General features: G+C 50.3%; 1 protein-coding gene across 1 annotated transcript in view; it reads right to left on the bottom strand.

Annotated features, from left to right (window-relative positions):
- Positions 1–8,047: 8,047 nt before the first annotated feature.
- Positions 8,048–27,353, bottom strand: part of LOC121432501 (hippocalcin-like protein 1) — a 105,124-nt gene continuing 85,818 nt past the window's right edge. Inside the window, exons 3-5 of the mRNA XM_041630493.1 lie at positions 13,493–13,894; positions 11,876–11,981; positions 8,048–9,078 (exon numbers count right to left, since the gene is read on the bottom strand). Coding sequence (XP_041486427.1) covers positions 8,981–9,078; positions 11,876–11,981; positions 13,493–13,870 — 582 coding nt within the window. The 5' untranslated portion in view covers positions 13,871–13,894 and the 3' untranslated portion in view covers positions 8,048–8,980. The remainder of the gene's footprint in view (positions 9,079–11,875; positions 11,982–13,492; positions 13,895–27,353) is intronic.

Raw genomic sequence — 27,353 nt, forward strand, 5'->3', positions numbered from 1 at the left:
GGTCTTGAACAATTTTGTTTCCTTTAACTTTTGGTTTTTCTTGACATTTTTTTTTTTTTTTTTGGTTTTTCGAGACAGGGTTTCTCTGTGGTTTTGGAGCCTGTCCTGGAACTAGCTCTTGTAGACCAGGCTGGTCTCGAACTCACAGAGATCCGCCTGCCTCTGCCTCCCGAGTGCTGGGATTAAAGGCATGCGCCACCACCGCCCGGCTTCTTGACTTTCTTGATGCTCTTTAAGGGATTTTTTTTTTTTTTTGGTTCTTTCGAGACAGGGTTTCTCTGTGGCTTTGGAGCCTGTCCTGGAACTAGCTCTTGTAGACCAGGCTGGTCTCGAACTCAGAGGTCCGCCTGCCTCTGCCTCCCGAGTGTTGGGATTAAAGGCGTGCGCCACCATCGCCCGGCTAAGGGATCTATTGATTTCCTCCAAATTTTTGATTGTCTGTTCCTCAATTTCTTTAAGGGGTCTATTCATTTCCTCTTTAAGGAACTCTGTCATCTTCAGAAAGTTGATTTTAAGGTTGTTTTCTCGTGCTTCAGCTGTGTGGGAATGTTCAGGGCTTGCTGTCGTGGGATGGCTGGGCTCTGGTGACATGTGACCTTGGCTGTTGTTATGGTGCTCTTACACCGATGTTTAGGCATCTGGATTTGGAGTGAGTATAGGTCTAAGTGCCAATTTCTGGACATGTCTTTGTCGAATGGGTGCATTCTTCACTGGTCTTCTGGCTGTAGTGGTCTGTGGTTGAGTTAGAGGGTCTCTATCTGCATTGGGGCTGGACTTTTGATGGTCTGGACAGCCCTCTGGATCTGCAGGGAGTTGCTACCCAGGTTTGGGGCTGGAATTCTGGCTATGTGCACAACCTCTGGTCTGGCCAGGGTGCTCTGGGGTTCAGGATGCTGGCCTGACTTCTGGTGAGGTAGAAGGTGTCTGCCTTCTTTTCAGGGAGCTGGTATAATCTCTGGTGGGGTAGGAGGTTTCCAACAGGGTTGGAGGGCAGTCTTACCTGGGCTATAATGGAGTAGGAAGCTTCCACCAGAGGTATGGGCTTGGGATATGGTGACAAGGAGAGAAGGGGCTGTTGGGGTTATGCTGGGTGGGCCCTGGTGGGGAGAAGAGGTGGTCTTAAGTGGGGTTCAGAATGCCGGTTTGGCCTCTGGTGTGGTAGGAGGCTTCCACCAGAGCCTGTATTTCTTTCCTTGTTGGTTTTTCAAGACAGGGGTTCCCTATACAGCCCTCACTGTCTTGGAACTTGCTCTGGGACCAGACTTTCCTCTAACTCAGATCCTCTTGCCTCTGCCTTCTATGTACGGGGATCAGAGGCATATGCCACCACTGCCTAGCTGACCTTAAGTATTTCTAAGGTGCAGCCTGCTAGGCATCCATACTTGATAGCCAAGGTACTCTGTTTGGGAGAAGGCAGAAAACGCTGGGCTGAAAGTCTGGGCAGGAGTGTGCCTCTACTAGGTGGCCCATGTAGTAAGCCCTGGGCTGCCTGTGGTGTGGCCTGTCTTGGCGGCTCTGCATGTTCATCTCTGGGTGTATTGGCAGGAAGGGCCATATTTAGCAAATAAAATCTAAGATAATGTCTGGACCCTATTCAAAGACCTTATTTGTGGTTGTGAGTCTTGAGCACCAGGATCCTGGCCTTGGCTTCTGACTACTACAAGTTAGGTGCTCCCATGGGCCTCAGCATCTCCATCAGTCAGAGGGCATGGGAAACAGAAAGTGGCCAGGCTCTAGGACCAGGTTCCCGATAGCTGTGCAGCCCTGGGCAGTCTTCCTGGTCATAGCCACCAGGGGGCAGCAGCACCTAGTGTTTAAGATGTAGCTAGACAGCGAAGGGCTGAGCTCTACACTGAAAAAAGGTTCCAGGCCCGTCTTGTTCCGAGCACTTTTCCAGAGTCGCCCAAGCTTCACCGCTACCTCAGGCTGTAGCACCTCCAGGGACAGACCAGCGGGTCCTCTTCAGACTCCTTTTCTCTATCTCTTTGCCTGTCCCTTCAGTGAGTAATGCCTGCGGCTGTGGTGGCTTCCTGAGGTATCCCTGTGCCCACACCGCGAGACACCCTGCATGCAGATCTGGCCTACATATCCCCAAAGTACCTTGAGGGTGGGGTTGAGATATTTGTGTGTCACAGTGCAGCTGTTTCAGGTAAATGACTGTGAGCCAGAGTCAGAGCCCACCTAGGCTCTCTTCTCTGCATAACCCCCCATACCTCCTACCCACTCCCATCTGCAGTACCCAATGCTCTCCTTACAGCCACACCCCTGTAGAAGTCAGACTCTTGTGGAGATGGGCCTGGCAACCACTAGCTATCCCTCAGTCCTGCTCTTGAGAGCTTGAGGTCGGACCCTGCCTCTGGGCACCTCATCTGCCCCAGGATGTCCGTGGGCTGCTCAGTACTTCAGTTCTCAGAACACACAGCTCCCGAGGAGAACAGTCACGTGACTCGTTCACAGCTCATCACACGCAGAGCTCGCAGAAAACTGAAGCTCTTGTTGGCACTGCGGTGCTTTGAGTAGGGACACAGGAAATCTTGCTTGGCAAGGAAAATCACAGGTCCCTCCGCTGTGTAAAGGAAGCCGCACAACCTGGGACTACTTAACATATCAAAGGGGACCTGGCTGCCAGGTTCTTCCAGCATCCCTCAGGGTCTACTATCTGTTTCAGGGTCCTCCTGGTTGGCATACCCCGCCTGCTATCCTAGACTTCTCCAGCCCAGAGGCGCTGCTGCGACCGCCCCCCCCCAGCTGCTACCCTGTATAATCAAACCATGTTGCTTACCTGTTTGTCTTTTGTGTTCCCTTCTTCTGTCTTGGGGTCTCCTGACTGATGCACTTAGTTCCCCCCTCCTCTCTCCCCTTACCCTTCCCTTCGGGGTCATGTCCACTCTCCCAGATGTTCCCACTCTTAGCTATGTCTCCATTTTATCTACGATACCTAGGACCAGTCATGTCCTTTCTCTCTCTCTTCTTTTTTAATTCAACAGCCACTAGACCCTTATCCCTCCCCAGATGCCTGCACAGGACAGCAGAAGTTCTGGGGGCCCAGAGGCCTTTCTGAGGTGGTACCTCCCACCCCACAAGTGTTTGCACCCAGGCTGAAGAGCCTGTTAGGGGATCCCTGCCGTGCAGAAAACTTGGATGAGAGTTCAAGGTTCATTCTGGGTCTTCCTCTCTGGTGGGCTGGGCTTCTTGGCATCATCTTTTGGGCCTACTTCCCTCTTCATTCTAGGCAGCAGCAGCCTGCTTACCTGAGGAACCACACTGATTGAATGAGTTCCCGATGGGGCAGTGTCTACTAGGATCCTCATGCTCTGCATTTGTATACAAGGAGCTGTAGCCAGTTTCTTCCTTCTTGGTTTATTTCCCCCTTGTTCCACCCACTCCATATAAGGTCTTATTCATGGAGTCAGCAAGTAAGTAGCCTTGGATGGCCTGGTCCTTATATGACTAACCTGCCCTCTAACTTCTGGCAATTCTCCTGCCTTAGGTTTCCAAGTACTGGGACTAGACATAAATAGCTATACTGGTGTGAGGGTGTGGTGTGGTGTGTGTGTGTGTGTGTGTGTGTGTGTGTGGTGTGGGTGGTGTGGGTGGTGTATGTGTGTGGGTGGTGTATGTGTGTGTGTGGTGTGTGTGTGTGTGTGTGTGTGTGTGTGTGTGTGGTGTGGTGTGTGTGTAGAATTTCTTTATCTCGAGATGGACACTGGTCTTGCCGTGCCTTCAAGCTTGAACTGGAATCACACTGTTGGCTCTGGGTTGCTGAATGACAGGGCTGAAGATATCGGGGTGGTCTTGTCTCCTCCGTCACCTTCACTGCATTGACTACACACAGCCGGTTAGCGAATGAACGGACTAACCTCTACCCATCGCTCCATCCTCTGTTCATCTTTCTCATCTATCACATTGACTATGGATTTTTTTTTTTTTGTCAACTTGGCACAAGTTGGGGTTGTTTGGGAAGAGTGGACATTAGCTGAGATAACTTTCATCAGATTATCTGTAGGTGTATATGTGGGCCATATTTTTGCTTAATGATTGATGTGGGAGTGCTCAGCCCACTGTGGGTGGTGCCATCCCTAGACTGGCAGTCATAGATGGTGTAAGAAGGCAAAATGAATAAGCCAAAAGGAGCAAGCCAGTAAGCAGCATTCCTTCAGGGTCTCCACCTCCAGGTTCCTGTTTCCATTAATTCCTGACATAATGGATTATAAACCATAAGAAGAAATGAACCCTTTCCTCCCCGAGTAGCTTTTGGTTATGGTGGGGGTATTGCTATGATAGACCTGACCACATTGGTTTGGGGGAGATTGTGAAAGTGTTGGAAGAATCCATGGAGTACTCAAAGCTTAATGGGAGTTCTCTGGGAGTGTAGAGATTAATAAGGCCTGGTTTAGGATGCCTCAGAGGGAAGCGAAGACCCTAAGAGGCCTTTTGTGGGATACTGCTTTGTGTTCAGAACCCGTGCTTCTGGCGAGAAGGGATTGCAGGACCAGCTACGGTTAACTAGACACCAGCACCTCTGAGGCAAGCTGCTGCTTCCCTGGGACAACACTGCCCAGCTCTGATTTAGAAGAAGCCAGCATTGCTGAGGTGAACTCTGCCGGGAAGTGTTTCCTTGGGGTCGAGCATGTAGAAGCTGGGTCCAGTGTGGGGAAGGCCGTGTGCATCTCAGGCTGGCCGCTGAACTTGGTGATATGTTTTCCATATGGTAGTGATTTGGGCTGCAGGAAACTGCAGGGTTGAAGGCACCGTAGAGAGAAACTGAGGCTCGTCACCACACAGCAGGGTTGGAGTTCCTGAAGAGAAGTCAAGAGATCATTCATTGGTAGAGGGGCAGCCTCATTGCAGAGGACTGCTGTGGGACAACGCTCTTGTACCCTGCAAAGATTTGTCACTTGTGCTGGGTTAATAAAACACTGATTGGTCAGTAGCTAGGCAGGAAGTATATGTGGGGTGACCAGACAAGGAGAATTAGATAGCAGAGAAAGCAAGATGAAAATGCCTCATGTGGCTAAAAATAGATAAGAATTATGAGCTAATTTAAGTGTAAGAGCTTGTTAATAATAAGCCTGAGCTAACAGACCAGTTTTATAATGAATATAAGCATCTATGTGTTTCTTTGTGATTAAATGGCTGTGGGACCACGTGGGACAGGAACCTCTGTCTACAGTGTACTCTTTTGGCACACTAGATTTTAGATCTGTCAAGGACAGTGGCAGATGCAGGGTGGACCCAGCCTGAGTCCATGAGAGGTGCTGTTTGTGTGCTGTGGTGCCAGAATTAGAGCCACTTAAGCCCTTTGGAGTCCAGAAGATTGTAAGTTCCAGATAATAGATATTGAGGTATTTACACTTCTGGACTGGGGTTTTACTTTGATTTAATTGTGGCTCTTCCCTCTTGAGTGAGAAAGTATTTATCTTGTTTTTGACTTATGTAGGAACCTATGGCTAAAAGATTTGGTTTTTTTTTTAAATTGATATTTATTGAGCTCTACATTTTTCGCTGCTCCTCTCCCTGCCTCTCCCCTCTTCCCTTCAAACCTCCCCCAAGGTCCCCATGCTCCCAATTTGCTCAGGAGATCTTGTTTTGTTATACTTTCTACTTCCCATGTAGATTATATCTATGTAAGTCACTTTTAGTGTCCGTATTTTTGTCTAAGTTCTCTGGGATTGTGGTTTGTAGGCTGGCTTTCTTTGCTTTATGTTTAAAAACCACCTATGAGTGAGTACATATGATAATTGTCTTTCTGGGTCTGGGTTACCTCACTCAAAATGTTTTCTAGCTCCATCCATTTTCCTGCAAAACTCAAGCTGTCATTTTCTGCGGTGTAGTACTCTATTGTGTAAATGTATCACATTTTCCTTATCCATTCTTTGGTCGAGGGGCATTTAGGTTGTTTCCCGGTTCTGGCTATGTCAAACAAAGCTGCTATGAACATAGCTGAGCACATGTCCTTGTGGCACGATTGAGCATCCTTTGGATATATACCCAAAAGTGGTACTACTGGGTCATGAGGAAGGTTGTTTCCTAATTTTCTGAGAAATCGCCACACTAACATCCAATGGGGTTGTACCAGCTTGCATTCCCACCAGCAATGCAGAAGTGTTCCCTTTTCCCTATTCCCCACAACCTCTCCAGCATAAGTTGTCATCAGTGTTTTTGATTTGGACCATTCTTACAGATATAAGTTGGAATCTCAGTTGTTTTGATTTGCATTTCTCTGATGACTAAGGATGTTAAACATTTCCTTAAGTGTCTTTTAGCCATTTTAGATTTCTCTGTTGAGTTCTCTGTTTAGGTCTGTACTCCATTTTTTTTTGTTGGATTGTGTGATCTTTCGGTGTCTAATTTCTTGTTCTTTGTATATTTTGGAGATCAGACCTCTGTCTGATGTGGGGTTAGTGAAGATCTTTTCCCATTCTGTAGGCTGTCGTTTTATCTTGTTGACCGTGTCCTTTGCTTTACAGAAGCTTTTCGGTTTCAGGAGGTCCCATTTTTTAATTGTTTCTCTCAGTGTCTGTGCTGCTGGGGTTCTATTTAGGAAGTAGTTCCCTGTGCCAATGCATTCAAGTGTACTTCCCACTTTGTCTTCTATAAAGTTCAGTGTGGCTGGCTTTATGTTGAGGTCTTTGATGCATTTGGACTTGAGTTTTGTGCATGGTGATAGATATGGGTCTATTTTCATTTTTCTACATGTTGATATCCAGTTATGCCAGCCCCACTTGTTAAATATGCTTTCTTTTTTCCATTTGATATTTTTTGCTTCTTTATTAAAGATCAGGTGTTCAAAGATGTGTAGATTGATATCTGGGTCTTCTATTCAGTTCCATTGGTCCGCCTGTCTGTTCTTTTTTTTTTTTTTAAATATTTATTTATTTATTTATTTATACAATGTTCTGTCTGTGTGCCTGCATGCCTGAAGAGGGCGCCAGACCTCATTACAGATGGTTGTGAGCCACCATGTGGTTGCCGGGAATTGAACTCAGGACCTTTGGAAGAGCAGGCAATGCTCTTAATCGCTGAGCCATCTCTCCAGCCCCCGCCTGTCTGTTCTTATGCCAGAGATTTGGGATTTTTAAAGAGAACTTGGACATTTAAAGTGTTAAAAAGTTTTAAGGATTATTGGGACTTTAAATGCTGAAATGTGTTTTATATAGTGATACTGATATTAACATAAGGTCTTGGGAATTAAAATATGAAAGCTTGTAGTTTAATAGTGATGTATTTGTGTCAAGTTGATAAGGAGTCAATTGTGCTGGTTTGGGTGTTTTGGTCCACTTGACATAGCCAGGCATCATCTGGGTAGAGGGAGCCCTAACTGAGAAAACCTCCATAGGTGGATTTGTGAGTCTGAGGTCAGCTTCATAAGCTCCAGGCCACTCAAGCCTATAGTGATAACACACCTCAAAAAACAAAACAAAACAAAACAAAACAGCCCCCCCCCCCCCCGCAATCCGAAACCAAACAACAAAAACTACCAAAAAAAACTCCATCAGATTGGCACGCAGGCAAGTCTGCGGGGCATTTTCTTGAGTAGTGATTGACGTGGAGGTGCCACCCCATGGAAAAGGGTCCTAGGCAGGCCTGGGGTGTTGAGAAGGCTCAGCCATGAAGAGCACATGCTACTCTTGCTTGAGTTCCTGCCAACACGGTGTTGGCTGCTGGACTATGATGTGGCGCTGTGGCTGAACTCAACCGTCTCTCCACGAGTTGCTTTTGGCCATCGGTTTCATCACATCAATAGTGACCCTGGCTAAGACAGTGGGGGACACGGAAGGAGGCAGCGACTGGCTCTCAATGGGTTCTGGGCACAAGAGGCAAACATCCCCATGGCAGACATAGGGATGGCACCAGATGAGGCTGAGAGCCCAGGTCTGCCTCCTCACAGTAGCTCTGATGCCCCTGAGCCGCACCTGGCTCTCTTGGGTGTAGCGTCCCTGCTACCTTGATGATTAAATCAGAGGGGGGAGGAAGCGAGGGAGGCAGCATGCCACAGTCAGAAGTCAGACCTGTCAAGAACAGCCGTCCTTTATTTTCACAGGTCTTTCTTGGCATTGGGCAGATACTGCCAAACAGGCAGAGAAGATGTATAGACACAGTGGTGACTACGGGGTGCCCCAGGGACTGTGTTCATCAACAGCTGGATGCCAAGGACCCATTTTTGCTAAAAATTGGAGAGGGGAAGAACCATGACAGGGTGCTCACGGCAAAATAGGAAACGTGCAGGCCTTGGTTTATTTGATCACTTTAATATGCCAGACCAATCAACAGGAAGGACGGAGCACACACAGATATCCGTATTCGCAGCACGGAGGGCAGATGTTCATAGCCCTGGGCATGCATCTATCTCCTGTGGAATCAGGCAAATCAAGAATGCATAAATACCACAGCACAGCCAGACTTGGGGGGGGGGGGAACACAGGCCACAGGGGACCATGCTTCAAAGGCAGTCAGAGGCATTAAATACAGGGCCTACACATTACAGTCCACTTCACCGTACACGTAACTCATAGTAAAAGGAAGGAGACCACGGTATATACGTGCTAGCGGCTTTGGTCAGAGAAAATGAACGAGGGAGGTGGAGCCATGCACTGGAAGGGCTTGCCTGTCTACTCCCCATCTTCTTCATCCCCACCCAGCCCACAAAGTCACCTGGGATCGTGTAAGACTCTGAAAAGTCCAGCCTGGTATCCGCGATAGCCTCCAGGCCCATTGTGGGCAGGGAGGTACCAGACAGCCAAGAACACTTGAACCCTTGGAAGTAACCGGCCTGGACTGGACAGGAGGGACAATGAATTGGTCAGGTGTGGGGGGAGCCGAGTTGGCCAGGCCAGGCGGGTGTGATGTGCTGCCTGGACCCAGGTCCCGGGAGAGCAGGGGAGATCAGAGATCACGGAGGAATCCACTTTTGCAAGCAAAGCTGAAGATGGCAGGACAAGCCTGTGTTTCTCCGCAACTGTCCCAAAGCTCATTCCCCTTAGAACTGGCTAGCGCTGCTGGGGTCGCACTGCAGCAACCGGACGATAGACGGGTCACTCTTGGCACCTTTGATGAATTCTTCCAGAGATAGCTTGCCTGGGGGTCAGAGCGGGAGAAAGAGGATTAGCCCGTGCTCTGTTTTTTGAGCGTCTAAAGGGGATAGGACTTCAGGTCCGTCTGGACCCTTCTGGAAAATGGACAATGTCCACTCTCCATCCACTTCTAGGGCACTTGCAATTCTTTTTACATATGAGTACACACATTTATTTACTGTGTGTGGGCAGACATGTCCTCTGAGGCATACATATGCTTCGAGGAAAACTTGCAGGACTCGGTTCTCCTTGTATCATGAAAATGTAGGTCCTGGGGGTCGAGCTCAAATCATCAGGTTTGGTAATGAACTCTGGGTCTGAATGAAGCTGCCTGCCCCACCTGGAGGCCTGGAGAGTCAGGCACTGGGGCGGCTGAGGACAAACCATGAGTGCTGATCAAATTCCATTTCTGTTCCTAGGCTAAAATCCCCTGACCAATTCAGGGGTGGTGACACATGCCTTTAGTTTAAGCACTCGGGAGGCAGAGATAGAGACAGGTGGGTCTCTGAGTTCGAGGCCAGCCTGGTTACAGAGTGAGTTCCAGGGCAGCCAGGGCTACATAGATAAACCCTGTGTTTTGGTGGGGAGAGGGGATTTCCTGACCAAAAGCAACTTAGGAGAGGAGGGTTTCCTTGGTTTAGGTCACAGCCCGTCACTGCAGGGAGTCAGTCACTTTAAGACCTCACAGGACAGAGAGCATGGGTGCTTGGCTGCCTGCTGTCTCCTTTCACCTCACGGTCCAGCCCCATCCCTCCCGCCTAGAGAGTGGTGATGGGCCTTCCCATCTCAATTAACCATCAAGACAATCCCAACAGGCATGCCCACAGGCTAACAGGAATGATTTCTCTGTCCAGTGGCTTCCATAGGGAAACATAAACAACTGGGACACGTACAGTCCCCACTGTCCACCGTCCCCTCTGAAGCTGGTGAGATTCCTGGCCTTGACAATCAGGAACAACAGCCACAGCTTTTTATTAGAGTGTGCCATCCATGCGAAGTGAGCCATTGGCATGGTGCCGCTTTAGCCTCATACCCACGCAAGTGGGGTTCTCCCCATTTCGCGGAGAGGAAGGCCAAGCCTCAATATGGTTTGTCAGAATCAAAGCCTTGGAGCCATGATAGACAAGAGAGTGAAGCATGTTTTTTGAGACCAGCCCAGAGGCTGTCTGCTTTGTGTGTGAGTGTGTTTTGAAAGCATTTCCTCGCAGTCTGAAGAGCTTTCTGCTGTCTGCAGTTCCACGGCAACCTCGTGTCCTGCTGAGTGCTGGCCTCAGCTCACCTGCGCAGAGCACTCGAGGCCCGGCACGGCACTTTCCTGTGCATTAGCGTACCCTGCATCTCAGCACAACCCAGGGAGCCTTTTTTTCCCTTAATGTTGCATTTCTTGGTAGAACAAAAGCCAATCAGTCGTGGCTCTACAAAGCCACAGACAGGCCGAATCAGCGCACCGCGAGCAGCTACCTCACCCTTGCTGGGGTCCTACAAGAAACAGTCAAGGCAAAGGAGGACATAAGCCATCTCCTCGTGGACTGCTCCCCACTTTTTTTTGAGTTTTCGAGACAGGGTTTCTCTGTGGCTTTGGAGCCTGTCCTGGAACTAGCTCTTGTAGACCAGGCTGGCCTCGAACTCACAGAGATCCGCCTGCCTCTGCCTCCCGAGTGTTGGGATTAAAGGTGTGCGTCACCACCACCCGGCGAGACCTGCCTTTTTGCAGCCATGGTAGGACCTCAAAGTCCTCGGTGCTATGGCCACAGACAGATTAGGCTTCCATGCCTGATGACCCCCATGAGTGCCTGGGGAGCCTTGCATCTCAGGGTTATAGCAAGAAGCCTGGCCAGCTCCGCAGGATCCCAGGACACAAAAGTCCTCTGAGTCTCTCACCTCTCAGACCATCAGTATCCTTGCCTCTCCTCCCTAAATATACTTGTGGAAATAGTAAAACCACTCTCTCGGTTAACATGTGGGCTGGCTAATTCCATGTCCGCTTGATACAAGCTATAGCTATCAAGAGAAGAGGGAGCCTCAATTGAGAAAATGCCTCCATTAGATCTGTCTATAAGCAAATTTGTAAGGCTTTTTTTTTTTTCTCAAGACAGGATTTCTCTGTATAGCTTTGGCTGTCCTGGAACTCACTTTATGGACCAGGCTGGCCTCGAACTCAGAGATCTGCCTGTCTCTGCCTTTGCCTCCCATGTGCTGGGATTAAAGGTGTGCCACCATGCCTGGCCAGCAGGTCATTTTCTTAATTAGTGATTGATGGGGGAGGGCCCAGCTCATTGTGGGTGGTGCCATCCCCTACACTGGTGGTCCTGGGTTCTATAAGAAAGTAGGCTGAGCAAGCCATGGGGAGCAAGTCAGGAAGCAGCTCCCCTCCATGGCCTCTGTACCAGTTTCTGCCTCCAGGTTCCTGCCCTGCTTGAGTTCCTGTCCTGACTTCCTTTCATGATGATCTGCTATGTGGAACTATGGGCGAAATAAACCCTTTCCTTTCCCAGTTGCTTTTGGTCATAGTGTTTCATCACAGTAATAGTGAGCCTACCTAAGACAACGTGCATGAAGCCTACAGCTCAGAGGGGCTAGGGACATGCCCATTGTCATAAAGCCATAGGGAGGGCACCGGGTGCAGGGTAGATGTCCAGTCTTCCTTCAGCACAGCTGAATCAAGTGGGGGGGGGGGAAAGGGGCACAACAGGCTTAGGAAGGGGGCAGGGCCGCAGAGAGCACATCCCAAACACATCTGTGCAGCAACAGTTGCACCCAAACATCCAGGGCTCGCCATCCCCCGGCCCCCACGTCCCTACCGTCATTGTTTGTGTCCATCTGCCTGAAGATCTTGTCTGTTCGCTTCTCCGGTGTGGACTCGTCTTCGGGCATCTTCATCACAGAGGACACCATCTTGTAGATGGCCTGCAAAGGAGCATTCATGAGTGTGTGCAGGAATGCGGAGGATGGCAGAGACAGGGCCGAGTGCGCCCTCTCCGTGGCAGGACCCTTCTCCGATCAGAACAAACCACAGAGACAAGATGCTGGGCAAAGAGTTGGAAAAGTTAGGCGGTGTTTAAGAGCACAGGATACAGCTCCGCTGGGATGGTGGAGTAACAGGACTCCTGGGCTAGGCGTGGGTGGGGATAGTATTTGAAAGGTACAATGGATCTGGGGGGCTGGGAATGCTGAGGGGGGAGGTCACAGGGGCAAATGCAGTAAGCTTGGCTCACCTGTGGGTCCTGCACCTGCAGATGGGAAATATTCTGGAAAAAGAAATATGACTGGAGGTGCAGACTTTTTCTTATTCCCTAATAATACAATGTATTATTAGCACCTGTACCTGCTGGGCCTAGCACTGCACACTTCTTTTTCCTTACTCATCTACTCCTTTATTTACTCGTGTGTGTGTGTGGAGATCGGAGACTGCTTGTGGGAGTTGGACCGCTTGCCCTGTGTGCGTCCTGGGAATCGAACTCAGGCTGTCAGGCTTGGCAGCAAGCACCTTTCCCTACAGAACCACCCCACTGGACCAGACATAGAGATGATTTAAAGCACCAAGGCAGAAGGATGCAGGGGGCGCATGAGTATTGGTGCCACTCAGGACTTCCCACTCTGAGTTCTACAGGAGGCCCTGATCTACAGAGAAAGCTAAATTGTAAGTTATACATCTGTGTGCAAAGACACCCATGCAGAGGCCAGAGGGGAAATACTGGTGTCCACCTCGTTCCCTTTTGTCTTTGACTGAACCCAAAGCTTGCCATTTTTTTAGGCAATCTGGGCAGCAAGCTTCTGGGACAGGACTCACCTGTCCCCTAGTTTTAGGGTTACAGACATGCTCACCCACTCCTGGCTTTTACATGGGCGCTGGGATTTGAACTCTGGACTTCATGCTTGGGCATCAAGCACTCCTACCCACTGAGCCATTTCCCCAATTGCTCTGAAAATTCTTAGCAATCACTTATCTAAGCCTCAGATCTCATTAAAAGCAGAAAATGACCTGTTTTTATAGCATTGGAGGATAAGCCTGATTGACGAGCTCAGTGGGGGCCTGATGTCTAGCAAGTGATCGATGAAAGCTTGGTTTTTATCATTATTTTTTGCAAGGGCCTGCAGCCGTTTAGTGTACATGGGAGCAAGGGAGCTGAGGAGTGAGCTGGTATCATGACGATCATAAAGAGTACAGGGCTGGGCATGGGGGTGCTGGCCCTGCCAATGCCAGTACCTGCACAATCTCCAGCATCTCACTGCAGCTGGCTGCCCGTGCTCCAGCTGGCCCTGCCAATGCCAGTACCTGAACTATCTCCTGCATCTCACTGCAGCTGGCTGCCTGTGCTCCAGCTGGCCTTGCCAGTGCCAGTACCTGAACTATCTATCTCCAGCATCTCACTGCAGCTGGCTGCCTGTGCTCCAGCGGGCCCTGCCAATGCCAGTACCTGAACTATCTCCAGCATCTCACTGCGGCTGATGTAACCGTTGCCGTCCAGGTCGTACATGCTGAAGGCCCACTTGAGCTTCTGCTCCAGCTTGCCCCGAGAGGTCACACTCAGCGCGATGATGAACTCCCGGAAGTCGATGGTGCCGTCGCTGTTGGTGTCAAAGGTGCGAAAGACGTGCTCGGCGAACTTGGAGGCGTCGCCGTAGGGGAAGAAGTTGGCGTAGATCTTCTTGAATTCGTCCACCGTCAGGTGGCCGGTGGGACAGTCCTTGAGGAAGCCCTTGTACCACTCCTGCAGCTCGTGGTCGGTGAACTCCGTGTGCTCTCGCAAGTCCTGCAGGACTTCAGGCCGCAGCTTGCTGTTCTGCTTGCCCATGGCAGCTGGCAGTGGAGACTAAGCCTGCAAGACACAAGGTCAGCTGTGGATGCCTGGGACCCAAGGTCCGGCTTCCTATCATATCCTACCACAAAGCTGGCTAAGCAAGGTTTCCTTTGTGTCCAGTGCCATGGGCTGGAGGAATTCGAGACCATAATTGTGCAAACTCCAACTTTGAGCATGTCTTGGATGCCTCAGGTCAGAAAGTATACAATGGTTTTACACAACATGTCGGACAAGAGAACACTCCAGGAAAAAAGAAAAACCATCCTTTGGAATAAGACAAACCCTTCTGCTTATGAGCTTGGGCAAAAGGGCAACATGAGCCCAACTCAGACTCTTTGCTCTGAACATTTTCTCTTGGGGCATTGTGTGTGTGTGTGCGCACGCATTTCATGTCACAGATTCACCTGCTAATGCCACATAGTAAATGATGCTTGGACAGGTGGGTAGTGGTGGCCCATGTTCCCATCTAACACAGCTCGGTTACATTTATAGGTGGACTGACATCCATCCTAAGTGAACTCAGGGAAGGGTTAATGATGGCTGAGAGCGGGTGCCTGGCTCTGGCCTTTGGAAGCTTTACTTCACTTACCAACACGCCCAACTCTCCAAGCAATGCTGCTTATCAACCCCATTCCTACCCAGATTGTCTGGGTGGAGCAGCGTTTCACGGGGACTCGGATATTCTTAACAGAGCTTTGAAACATTGGCAGGATGAGGTGGCTTCATATCCTCCCAGACCCCATGCCCCCTGCCCACCATCGACCAGGAAAGGTCACCAGCCAACATCATGCTGTTTTTATCCCCAGGAGAGAGGCACCTGGAAATCCGTAGGGAGTCCCCGCTCTTTATCCTGCCTGAGATATTGCTCTAGCGGGGAGGATCTAGAATTAGCATGGATCGGGAAATGTCGGTCTGAATGTTAACAGTTGAAACAGACCCCCGTGGACATCCAGGCCGGTGCTCCATCGGAAAGCCTTTCCCACTCAGTCTCCCATGAGGCCTGCGTGTGAGATGCTGGGGTAATTTGCGGCTGGACATTAACACTGCTCTCACTTCACTTCCTCAATTGTGCTTTCTTCCTTCGGCAGTAACACAAGCGTAGGGCTCAGCCGGTTTTGAGGCGTATAAAGAATGAGTGTGGGTAGGTGTCCCCTTCCCAAGTCTCAAAGGAAACCACTCTGAACTGTTTCGAGGCTCATGAATCCCAAACAATGTGTGCTGGATCCTGTTAAGGGGGATGAGACCCACACACTTCAGTATTGTTCGTCACATCTGTCCCCTTTCTTCACCTCCCTCCCAGGTTGTTGGCTTTGTATATACATGTTTTATTTTACTTATCTATATGACTGTGATACCTTTAAACTTCCTTGTCCAACACAGACACCTTGATAGTGCCTTTGAAAACACACAAGACTTATCTAAACACACCCTCGCCTATACAGATAACTGGTGCCCACAAACATCTCAAATGTCCATTGTATCTTATTAAGAAATAGTTGTCTTTTGAGCTGACTGGTGGCACACACCTGGAATTCCAGAACTGGAGGGTGCAGGCAGGAGGGTCAGGAGTTCAAGGCCAGTCTGGGCTACTTGAGACCCTGTCCAAGAGAGAACATATACAAGAGCAAGTGACAAATGTTGCCATTTGTGAACGCAACAAAGGCAGACATACCTGGGTCGACCACCTCTGGAAGAACTTACTAGAAATGGGAACATTGGCTGAAGATAAGAGAGGGCTGGATAGATAGGGACCTTGAATGGTTTTTTTGCTGTGTTCTCCTTTGTAATTTAATTTATTTATTGATGTTTTCTGATATAGGGTCTCTTCTAGCTCAGGCTGGTCTCAAACTCACGATGTAGCTGAGTAGTTTTTACACCCCTCATCCTCCAGGGGTCACAGGTATGTGCCATCATGCCTGGCTGTATCTGCAATTTTAAGAACGCTAAACTGTGTCCACGTTTTCTTTTTTTTTTCTTCTTCAATGTTTTAAGAATATTTATTTGATGTGTATGATAGTTGTATTTCTATATATATGGCGTTTGTGCCTACAGGGGCCAGACTAGGAGGCCGGATCCCCTGGAACTAGAGTTACAGAAGTTGTGAGCCACTTTGTTGGTATTTGTAGTAGGGAACTCTGGAAGTGGGGCGGTGTGGGGCATAAATAAGAGGCCACGCCCATGTGGGCAGGTAACTTAAAGGCTATTGGCGGTAGGAATTAGAAACTGAACTGAATTGGGGTCCTCTGCAAGAACAGCAAGAACCATCTCTCCAACCCGGCCCCTTCGTTTACACTGTCTATTCAAGAACAGCAAGAACCATCTCTCCAACCCGGCCCCTTCGTTTACACTGTCTATTCAAGGAACAAACACACAAACCATAGGAGCCCAGCCTCTGTTCCTTGGCTGGGGTGTCAAGTCTAAGAACCTCCAGACAGACAGAACAGGACAGTCTAGGCTCACCCCTGTCTGTGAGGACAGGGAACGCGAGGGGGAAGTGGTGGTGGCTCACACCTTTAATCCCAGCACCCAGGAGGCAGAAGCAAGCAGATCTCTGAGTTCAAGGTCAGCTAGGGCTACACAGAGAAACCTTTTATCAAAAACAAAACAAAACAAAAAAAAGCAGAAGAAAGGGCCCAAGAGGGTGGCTGCCTGGACGTCACTCTCGTGGCGGGCCCTCAGTAAGCCCTCAGGCTTGAGATACAACTGTGCGAAACAAGGTTAGCAGTGGGACCCCAGAGAACAGGGAAGAGGTTGGGGCTATAGGAGGTGAGAGGCAGGGAAGCAGGGTTGGACTGAGCTGGGGGTGGAGCTCCTGCTCAGATACTAATATTGGGGATAGCTGGTCCTAGACACAGAGGAGCTGTGTGGCTACAAGGCCCTGGCCACTGAGCCATTCTCACAGGGAGACTTAAAATGTGTCTGTCTCGGGACTGGGGTCCACTAGACACTTCACATATCAGATACATCCTGCTAACAAGGACGCTGACCCCCAGGGAGCTGCAGAACCTCTCATTCCAGCTTGCCTGGCTATGGGACTGTGTGGGCACCAGGGAGAGTAATGCGGTCCTAGCTGCACTGCTGTCACAGCCTGCCCAGTGCCTGTGGCTCCTCTTCCCGATCAGCCGCCCTACACAGCCTGGCCGCAGCCCCTTGGGTTTCCAGCTCACGCGCTCAGCATCCCCTTGCCTCGTTGAACACACGCCACTGCTGTGTCGGTGATTTATCATCCTACGGATGCTACCAAAATGCCAAGCTCCTCGCACCCGCTCTGCGAATGTCTGCAGAGAGGAAGCCACCAGGCAGAGAGCCTCGGCGTTTGCTGGAGGACATGCTTGATTTCCAGGCTCCTTCCCAAGTATCCCAGAGGCAGCAGCTCCCGACCTCAGCGCTGTGCCTCTGCCCACCCTTCATCATCTTCCCGCTGTCAGGCTGCTTGGCAGAACGGGTGGGGTGCTTTGTGTTGGTTTGGGACACTCTTGCTATTGTGGATATGGTACACACACCCTTGCTTTCAGACTTCAATATTTTGGGGACAGGAAGGTTTTTAACAAAGCTCGCAACCCAGTAGAGCCCAAGTGGCCCTCTAGATGAAGGCTCAAAGATACCACTCGAGAGCCTCCAAATCATGCATCAGGGCTATTCCTGAGGCTCCGAGGCTCCAGGGATGTAGAAGAGGGAAGAGGACCAGTCTGGGCCTCAGGACTAGCTCTGAGAAGATAATGGCTTTAAGTTCTGCTCCTGCATCCATATTTCTTCAAAGAAAGAGGTACTAATGAAAAGAAGTCTGGCTGTCTTAAGAACCCAGGACTGACAGCATATGCCGTATGGATACAAAGGAAGAGAGGGTAAGACTGGCCCCTTTCTGTAACTTCAGTAAAGAAGGGCACTAGACAAAGCCCCAGCTCTGGAGGACTTCACAGAGTAGAGTCCTCCCACCCTGCCAGGCCCCACTGTATCCACATGGACAAACACACATCACTGATGCCCAGCGCTGCTGAGATGCATGCATGTCCAGCAGCCAGCCAGCCTGAGTCATAGAAACCCTCAGTTCACGTGTGATCAGCGACAGTGACACCCCTCTGACTCAAAGGGGAGAAGGGTTCTGTACAGAGACTTGGAACAGAGGAACACAGAGAATGAGATAGCTGGAGCGCCGAAGCGATGGTAAGAGAGCAGACTCCCTGCAGCAAGAGCCCCACACCCGTCCTTCCTGGCACGTGGAACCTTGGGCTGCTAAGACAGCTTTGGGTAGCTCTCCAGAGAAGCCCATGTTCTGGCGGGTGGGCAGGGCCTGACTCAGGCTCTTTAAGAGAATCTTGAGTCACCTCGGGTTGTAGTCCCCCACTCTCTAGTGCCCTGGGCTTCCACGGCACATTCCTAGGCAGAGAACTAGGTGGTTTACCTAGGAAGATGGCATTAAGAGTCAAAACGGAAGGCCAAAGAGGATGCTGGGAGATGATGGAGGCTCCAGGGAGGACTGGACAGAGATTCCAGCACAAGGGGTCTCACTCAGTTCAGCTGGGGGTTGGCAGAGCTGTCCCACTGAGGAAGACAGGAGATGCCTGTCCACACAAGGCAGACCGTGGTCAGGCGGACTGTGACTAGAGCCAGGCTCCATCCTTTGGGGTGGACTCGATCCTGGGCCCCTTCCCTGCCAACAACCTGAATGGCAGTGAGTTTCCAAGTGCACTTAGCTGGTATCCGCTGAAGCTCCTGGCCAGCAAAGTGGCTGCCAGAGCCACGTCACAAGATGGCCTCTTAATGCTCACTTCCACGAAACGGTTAAGTGGAGCCCACAAATGCTGGCAGCTTCACACTTACTTCCTGGCACTCATTCACAGCGCCTAACAAAGACCTGGATAAAATATTTAATACAAAAGACCTCATTTTAGCTCTCTTGGAGGCACTCAGGCGGCGGCAGCCGAGGATGTTAAATGGGCTCGGTGCTGCGCGCCCCATGACCCTCTGTTCTTCATTAAGCAACCGAGCCAGCCTTATTGATGTTCAGCAGTCTGGGAAAATACCTGGCAAAATACAAACCCTTCTGCAGGGACAGAGCATCACTGTGGATGCTTCCCAGAAGGAGGACCCACCTAGCCCCGGCCATCAGATGAACCCAGGCTTCATTGATCAGACAGCCCTGCTTTCATCTTTTAGGGGGTGAGGGATGAGGGTCCTCGGGAAGAACACTTCATATTCTTAAAACACTTCATATTCTACTAGGGCTTCTAGCAGACAGACAGCAGCCTTCTTAGAGCGTGGAGGACACGGAGTCCAAATTGACTTCACCGTAATGGGAATTGGGGGAGGGAGCTAACAGTTCCTACACCCTCTCCCTGGGTCTCTGTTCTCTGTTCTGCTTCTCTCTCTGTCTCTCTCTGTCTCTCTCTGTCTCTCTCTCTCTCTCTCTCGCTCGCTCTTATTGTCTTTAACACACTGAACTGTGAAGTAAAGGGAAGTAAACAAGCAGCCGGGGAGCCTATGAAAACACAGGTCAATAAGCCTTGCTGATGGTGTCATTCTGCTGATCGCCCAGAGAGGCCTTTGGGAAGCCAGTGCTCCAGTGTCCCATTAGCCACAGCTGAACGCTGGCTGGAAACACGAGTGGCAGTTCCCTCCACTGCTGAAAGTATTCCCATCAGTCAGCCCGCTATAGCTCAGGGCTGCTAGACAGACGCTGGAGGAAGATGGTGGGGATTGGGTACAAAATCCCGAGGACATCAACTATGCTCTTCCGCATGGTGACCCGCAGATGAATGTTCCTCCTGTTGATGAGATCCCGTCTTGGGGGTGACTGTATTTTCCAGAACAACTTGGACCTATGTCCTGTTTTTCTCCAGATAGGGAGGTGAGACTCCAGCAGCCTGCGGCCCACCTGCTGTATTGCAGCTCTCTGCAGAGTGGCAATCAGCTGTCCTGATAAGGGTAACAGAAGATGCACTGAGGCCTGACGGACACTAGAGGGCACAGGATAGCAGAGTGACACCTGTTTCTATCTTCAAACCAGGCAAGACAGCATAATGGGTCTAAACCATCAACCTGTGCGTCACCTAAGACCATTCTGTATATCAGATATTTATATTATGATTCATAACAGTAGCAAAACTACAGTTATGAAGTAGCAACTGAAAGTAATTTTATGGTGGGGGGTTCACCATAATACAAGGAACTATATTAAAGGGTTATAGCCTTAGGAAGGTTGAGAATCACTGTTCCAAACTCATACAGGCCTGCAGGGTAAAATATATAGGATTTGGGCATGTTTGGAATAGAATGGGTTAAATCAAGCAGGTTGTGGACATTGCTCATCCCCGTTTCTTTCCTCTTTCCATGTGGTTGTAGGAAAATCTCATATTACATATGCATATAGCTGTCCACTTCTGGTGGACAGTACCGGGCAGCACCAAGCGATGGTACTGACAGCTCTGGAACTAATGCCGCCAGACAGAGATTCTTTTCCCTGTCCATTAGCACCCTACGGTGTCCTGTGCTGCTTTCACTCGCTGATGCCATGTGTGAAAGATAATGTTTGCATCTCAGTCCTTATCAGGTCCACAGCCCTAGCTTGTGGGGACCTCTTATGGAAGTCAGCTGCAAGGGACCTGAAGCCTGACCCCAGTCAGGAGGCAGAGGGCTACAGTAAGAGAGGCTCCTGCCTCTTCTGAGTGACAATAGTCACCCCCGGTGAGATCCAGGGGAGGAAGGGTGTTGTGGGTACCCAGATGCAAAGCCAACCTGCCACAGGAGTCACAGAGTCAGGTCTCAGCTGGAGCCGCTCCAGGCCAGGGCTTGTCACTGCAAACTCTTCCTGACTCTTGAACCATTTCCCAGGGGCTCATACTCTCCACTCCCCCAAAGCCTCAGCGATTCTAAGAAAAAGAGAGGCAAGGCTAGCAAGATGGCTCCTCGGGTAAAGGCCCAAGCCACCAACCCTGAGGAAACCTACATGTGGGAAGGAGAGAACAGAATCCTCCAAGTTGTCCTCTCCTACGCATACACACTGCGACACTTGGCCATCATCACACACAAACTGATACATAAATGTCACCCTTAAACAGCTGAGGGGAAGTGTAATGTCAGAAAGAGAAAGGGGGCAGCTAGCAAGGCTGCATGGGAAGCCCCATCCTGTGCGACTCCACCTCCCTTCCCCTGCACTCTCCCACCTGAAAGACTCCACATGAGTTAGGGAACAGGAAGAGGTGGAGAAAAACAAAAGGAAACCCCCAAGAGGAAACTGCCACCATAACAGGAAGAGGGCCCTGCGGTGGCTTCTCCTCCCGAGTCACACCCACTCCAGCCTCCCAGGAAGCTCCTACTCCCCTACTAGCAGCCGCTCAGACACAAACGTCTCTCACTCCCTGGGGGGCAGGTTTCCCAGGATCCACAATCACTGTCCTCAGCACTGCGATGGGACTTGCTACCTTTTCTCAGCACCTTGACTTTTAGGGCATCATTTGTTTTCTTTTCTCCCCATTAGACCCTAGTAAGAATGTTTCAGCCCCAGGGCCTTTGCATGGACAGTCCTCCATCACGGTGCCCTTTCCTGTCTGTATCAAGAGAATTTCTTCAGCATTGGGGCTGCTTCCTGGGGAAGCCTCTAGGATTCATGCACACATATGCACACGCAAATGTATGCACACTCACATGTATGCATGTTTGCCCCATTAGCATGTGCACAGCACAGAGCTTGACATCAGGGTGTGATTTTTCCTTTTTAAAAATAACTTTTTATTTCTATTCATGTGTATGTCTGTGGATGTCTGTGGGACACATGCTCAGAGAGGTCAGGAGATGAGGTCAGAGCCCTGGAGATCAAATTACGGGAAGCTTAAAACTGCAGCATATGAGTGCTGGGAACCGAACTCGGGTTCTCTGGAAGAGCAGAACTTGTTCTTAGCCATGGAGCTCTCTCCAGCTCCCGGGATGATTTTTACTTTTTTTTTTGCTTTTCAATCCCTCTCTACCTCGCTGTGGTTTTGTTTCCCTCCCCTCAGCTCCACCTCACATTTTTTGAGTCAGGGTTCTCTGAACCTCGAGATGACTATGTGCTGTTAAGTCTAGACTAGCTGACCAGAAGGACCCTGGGGTCAGGCTCCCCCCTGCACCCCCCCACCCCGTCTCCATCCTCCAGCGCCAGGCTCACAGAGCATGGTACCCCGGAGAATGAAGAACTCTTCCCACCCTCCCAAGCGCTCCAGCACGTGGTGTGACCTCCAGGATTAGGGACACAGGAATGTGAGGGACAAGGATGACAAAGTGGCCTCTTCAGATAAGTAGTTACAGAGGGCACATTCTGGTTTGGTCTTCTAGAAACCTCCACTCGCTGGCACAGACACAGCAGGGGAGATACTCAGAGGCATGTGTCACTAGGAGATGGCTTATTAGTCAGATGTGGCTGTCCTTTCGATTGGACAACCCAGGTATGGGGTCCCAAGTAAGGCTTCCTGCTCCTTCCCATGAGCTTATCATCAACCAAGGAGCTCTGGGTGGTGGCTGGACTGCTTCTGCATGGGACCAGTGGGACATCTGGGCACTTAGTTATCAGCGGCGGTGGGGGGGGGAGTGGAGAGGGGAAGGCAAAGACCAGTGTGTAAGCGCCAGGGCCAAATCTAGGGAGAGCATACTGCTCTACAGCATTTAAGAGCGGCCCTGTGAGGAAGTGACAGAATCTGGCTAACTAACGTGGAACACAACCAAGAATATGAACACCCCAGTCACACCTGGAACTAACTGGCAATGGGGAGAGCTGGAAAGACATGAAAGGTAAGGTACGTCCAGCCCCTGACTTTCCTTTCTAATGGCCAGCTTTATAGAAAAGAAACCTTGGCGGATTAGCTAGTCAAAAAAAGCTCAGGACTCCAGCAATGCTCAACTGCATAGTGGAAGCTCAAGGCTGAGCCACAGGAACAAACACATCATATAGACACAGTCTTACTCCCAGGGACTGAGTATAAGTACTCTGTGAATCATCCCGCCCCACAATCCTTGTTTTTGAGACAGGGTCTCGGGTATCCCAGGCTCGACTTGAACTGGACCTGAACTCCTGAGCCTCCTGCCTCCATTTCCCTAGGGTTGGGATTAGAGCCATGCACCACTGTATCTGTTTTGTGCAAGCATGCTACCAAGAGCCCCAACCCCAGCCTATTCTCCCTTCGCTTCTCCTGACAGCTTTTCTACACAGCCCAGACCAGCCTTGAACTTGAGAGCCTCCTCAGTCCACTGAGATCAGCGGTGCACAGCATGCTTTGTGTGCTCTTTTGAAGGGCATGTAAGACCGCAAGCTGGAGATGGGCAGAGACCTCGGTTTCCTCCCCCCAGCCCCTCTGCAGGTGGAAGCCTTGTGTAGTCAGTTCTGGTGGGAAGAAGCCAGCAGAGGCCTCTCTGTCTTGCTGCCCGGCACCCAGGCTCAGATCGGCACACCAGGCTTGGTGCAGAAGGTTCTTTGGGGATCCTGGATCTGCTGTGGAAAGACTCACATATGGATTCCTGAATGGGTGGGATGATAGTTCATATCAACAATGCTCTGAGGCTGGAGGCCAACAAGAGCCCTTTCCCTAGGGGACAAGGGAATGGGACAGGTCTTCCAGGACTGGTTCTATGTAGCTAGTGACTTAGGCTTCCCTGGCCAGTGGCCAGTACCAAACAGTCCTGAGAGGGCCTAGAAGGAATCCCAGGGCGCTGAGCCAGGCCTAGCATCCAGCAGAGTACCTCTCATGGCTCCTGACCAAGCCTCTCTAAAGGGGACTGCGGTTCACTGTGCCAGAACACCGTGGAGCATGCGGGCTTAGTTACTGGGTCAGTCCCTTCTAGCCATTTGCTCCTGGCTGGCTCAACTTCTCTGACTCCCATCCTCCCAACTGAGAGCGGAGGTCCCTGCCTGTTGAGTTTACAGCGTAACTATTTCTATGACAGGAAGGGAAGTGGAAGCTATGAGGAGACGAGACAAACCGAAACGCCAGGCAAAAGAATGGTGGTGGAAATGGCTGGGCTTTGCCTGGGTCAATCCCAGGCTCGGGCAGCAAGCTCCATCAGAGTACTGAGCAGCTCGAGGCGGGAAGCCACAGGCCCGGAAAAGCTCCTCTTGCCGGTCACATCTAGTGCAGTGGCATTAAAAGCTGTGTCCCATGCTGGCAGAGAGCCTGGGGTCACCATGATCTGGACATATCCCTGGGGTGGAGCCATTGATGTTCTAACTTGTGTACTTCAGAGAGGAAATGAGGGGAAAGGAAGGAAGGACACAGCCAGGCAAACAGGGCAGGGACTGTGGAGGCTCACATTGGCTAAGGTTAGGGTTAGTACAGGGCCCAGGCGTCAAGGGTTTGCCTGGCACAGCGGTGGGGCTCCAGGAGGAAGAAAGCCGCTTCTCTAATGTTAGGGTGTGTGCTAGAAACCCCAATGACCACTGTTTAGGAATGGGTCCCTATTGTGAGGGATAAGGGCCCTTAGTACACATCGCAAAGCCTCACACACACACGCTCCCCTCACACAGTGACTACCCAAAGGTCCCCATCCCTCCTTGCCCCAGTGACAGTCCAGGAGACACAACTGTCAGGAAGAGTCTCCAGAGCACCAGGTCAGACTGGGTAGGATTTCCCCCTGGGAACTCGCTACTCGGACAAGAATGAGTTCACTCATTCACACACACACTCCTTCCTCTGCTGTTTCTCCCATTACCAAAAGTGCATAGATTTGGCCCCAAGATGTGCCAGGGGAACGACCTGAATCTTGGACACATGGGGAAATGCTGACTGGTGGAAGAGGAATTCCCAGAAGGAGCTGCGGTGTGCTCAGAGGCAAATGGCAGGAAAGCGAGAACGTGGAATGTGTTATCTGGGGTGCATCGACCTTAGGGGCATGCATGGGGTAAGACTCAGTTTTTTCGTGGGGTGCAGGAGCCCCTCATAGCTCTTCAGTTCCAGGAGCTCATAGGCACAGGTTTTGGGACCAAAGGTCTCTGTGTCTGCTCTGGCCTGTTACCTCTCCAGGCACACTAAGGGGTGCGATCAATGACTCACAATATTTACTCAACAGTAACAGAATTGGCATAGAACAACATGGCACAGTCTAGAACACACTAGGATAACACAGAACAGTCTAGAACATACTAGGACAACACGGAACAGTCTAGAACACACTAGGACAACACGGAACAGTCTAGAACATACTAGGACAACACAGAACAGTCTAGAAAAGTACAGAACAATATGAAAGGATAAGTGAATGAATGAGGAAAGTGAGGAGGAGGGGAAGAGAGGGAAAGAGAGGAATAAATACCATCAAACCCAAGGCCTTCTGATTCCTTTCTTGAAGGTTGGTTCAAGTTTACAGTCTGGGTGAAAACCACAAACACAAAGCTACTGGGATGTATAGCTGTTTGTAACGGCGGAGTAAAATACCCATATTAGCCCTGGTACCCTGATCATTGCCAGCCTCAGAAAGGTCTGGGAAGGCTTCCCTTCACACTCTTCCCTCCAGAGGTTTCTGGCCAGTTCTGTCCCTGAGCAGCTGGATACCAGCTATAAAATGTGTCCTGTCCACAGGGCAGGTTTCTAAGGTACTGAGAAGCTGATTTCCCATCTAGACTCCTATGTCCCTTTCTCATGTCCCTCCTGTCCGGGAGGTTCACTGCTCCCCGCTGACAGAAGAAAGCTACATTCCTCCCAGGCCCCCGCCTGAGTGACGTCTAGATTCCCAACTCCTAGCTCCCCAGTGAACTGGAACAGTCTGAATTCATACACCTCAAGTGAATGGGCTTTGACCATTCACTAATAACATGCCCTGGGTAGAAGCTAACAAAGAAGAAATGTCACCTTAAATGTTATGGATGTGTGTTAACACGTGGTTCTGTCCTCAGGGCAAGGGACCCCGGTGATAGGTGGTCCCCAACGGAGCTTGTAGACTGGGGGCGGTAAGCATAGCTCCCCTACCCACTTCACAAACTTGGGTTTTTGTTTGTTTTTTTTTCGAGACAGGGTTTCTCTGGGGTTTTGGAGCCTGTCCTGAAACTAGCTATTGTAGACCAGGCTGGCCTCGAACTCACAGAGATCCGCCTGCCTCTGCCTCCCGAGTGCTGGGATTAAAGGCGTGCGCCACCACCGCCCGGCTTGTCCGGCTTGTTTGATTTTTTTTTAAATGTTTATTTTATTTATTTATTATGTATACAATATTCTGTCTGTGTGTATGCCTGCAGGCCAGAATAGGGCACCAGACCTCTTTACAGATGGTTGTGAGCCACCATGTGGTTGCCAGGAATTGAACTCAGGACCTTTGGAAGAGCAGGCAATGCTCTTAACCACTGAGCCATCTCTCCAGCCCTTGTTTGATTTTCTTAAACTCAGAAGAAAACCTCCTCCGGGGAACCACCTCAGGAGCTGTTTGACTCACGCCTAATGTCTCAGGGAGGAAATAAGCCATGCTCATTAATACATCACCACTTCCCACCCCCGCCCCACTTCTTGCAGATAACACTAGGTGGAGGAATGAGCTGTGCCTGCAGCCCTCAGGGACCCCAGCAGCCGTAATCGTGACCCCCAGTTAGGAAGACATGAGAAACCGTGTGGGCAGCTCAGAAAAGCCACCTTTGGCTACTTTGAGTCTTGATACTGTTGGAAACCCTGGGAAAGTAACTGCTGAGGTACCTATTTAACATATGGAAGTGGACCTGGCCGTCAGGTACTTCCAGCCAGCAGCCTGCAGTCGCTTCCTGTCACAGGGCCCCGCCCCCTACCCTCAACTTCTCCAGCCCAGAGGCTGGCTGGCCTTCCTCATTTAATCCGCCCTTTTGGTTCCCGGTCCTTTTGTGGTCTACCCTTTACCTCCTGGCCTCCTGGTCTGGCTCTCCCCTCTTCTTCCCACCCACTTCTCTCTGGACTCTCCCAGATGTCCCTCCTCTGGCTATCTTCTTCCTCATACTTATGATAAACCTCCCCCACCACATCCAGGAGCTGTCATGTTCTCCCCATTTTATTTTCCTTCAGCTATCACAGGGCCAGAAGCCACAGGTTCTGCAAGGACCTGACTGTGAAGGTCCAGCCACAGGCTTTTTTTTTTTTTTTTTTTTTTAATGAAAAACTATTTTTAGAGGCTGGAGAGATGGTCCAGAGGTTAAGAGCATTGCCTGCTCTTCCAAAGGTCCTGAGTTCAATTCCCGGCAACCACATGGTGGCTCACAACCATCTGTAATGAGGTCTGGTGCCCTCTTCTGGCCTACAGACATACACACAGACAGAATATTGTATACATAACAAACAAATAAATAAATATTTAAAAAAAAGAAAAACTATTTTTATTTCTTTTTTTTTCTCTTTTTTAAATTTATTTAATTATTAAAGATTTCTGTCTCTTCCCCGCCACCGCCTCCCATTTCCCTCCCCCTCCCCCAATTAAGCCCCCCCCCCCCAGCCCGAAAAGCAGACAGGGTTTTTCTGTAGCTTTTGGTTCCTGTCCTGGAACTAGCTCTTGTAGACCAGGCTGGTCT

This window comes from Microtus oregoni, unplaced genomic scaffold (genome assembly GCF_018167655.1).
Source record: "Microtus oregoni isolate MIOR12 unplaced genomic scaffold, Mior012 000034F_ref0000314, whole genome shotgun sequence".
Taxonomy (NCBI): Eukaryota; Metazoa; Chordata; class Mammalia; order Rodentia; family Cricetidae; genus Microtus; species Microtus oregoni.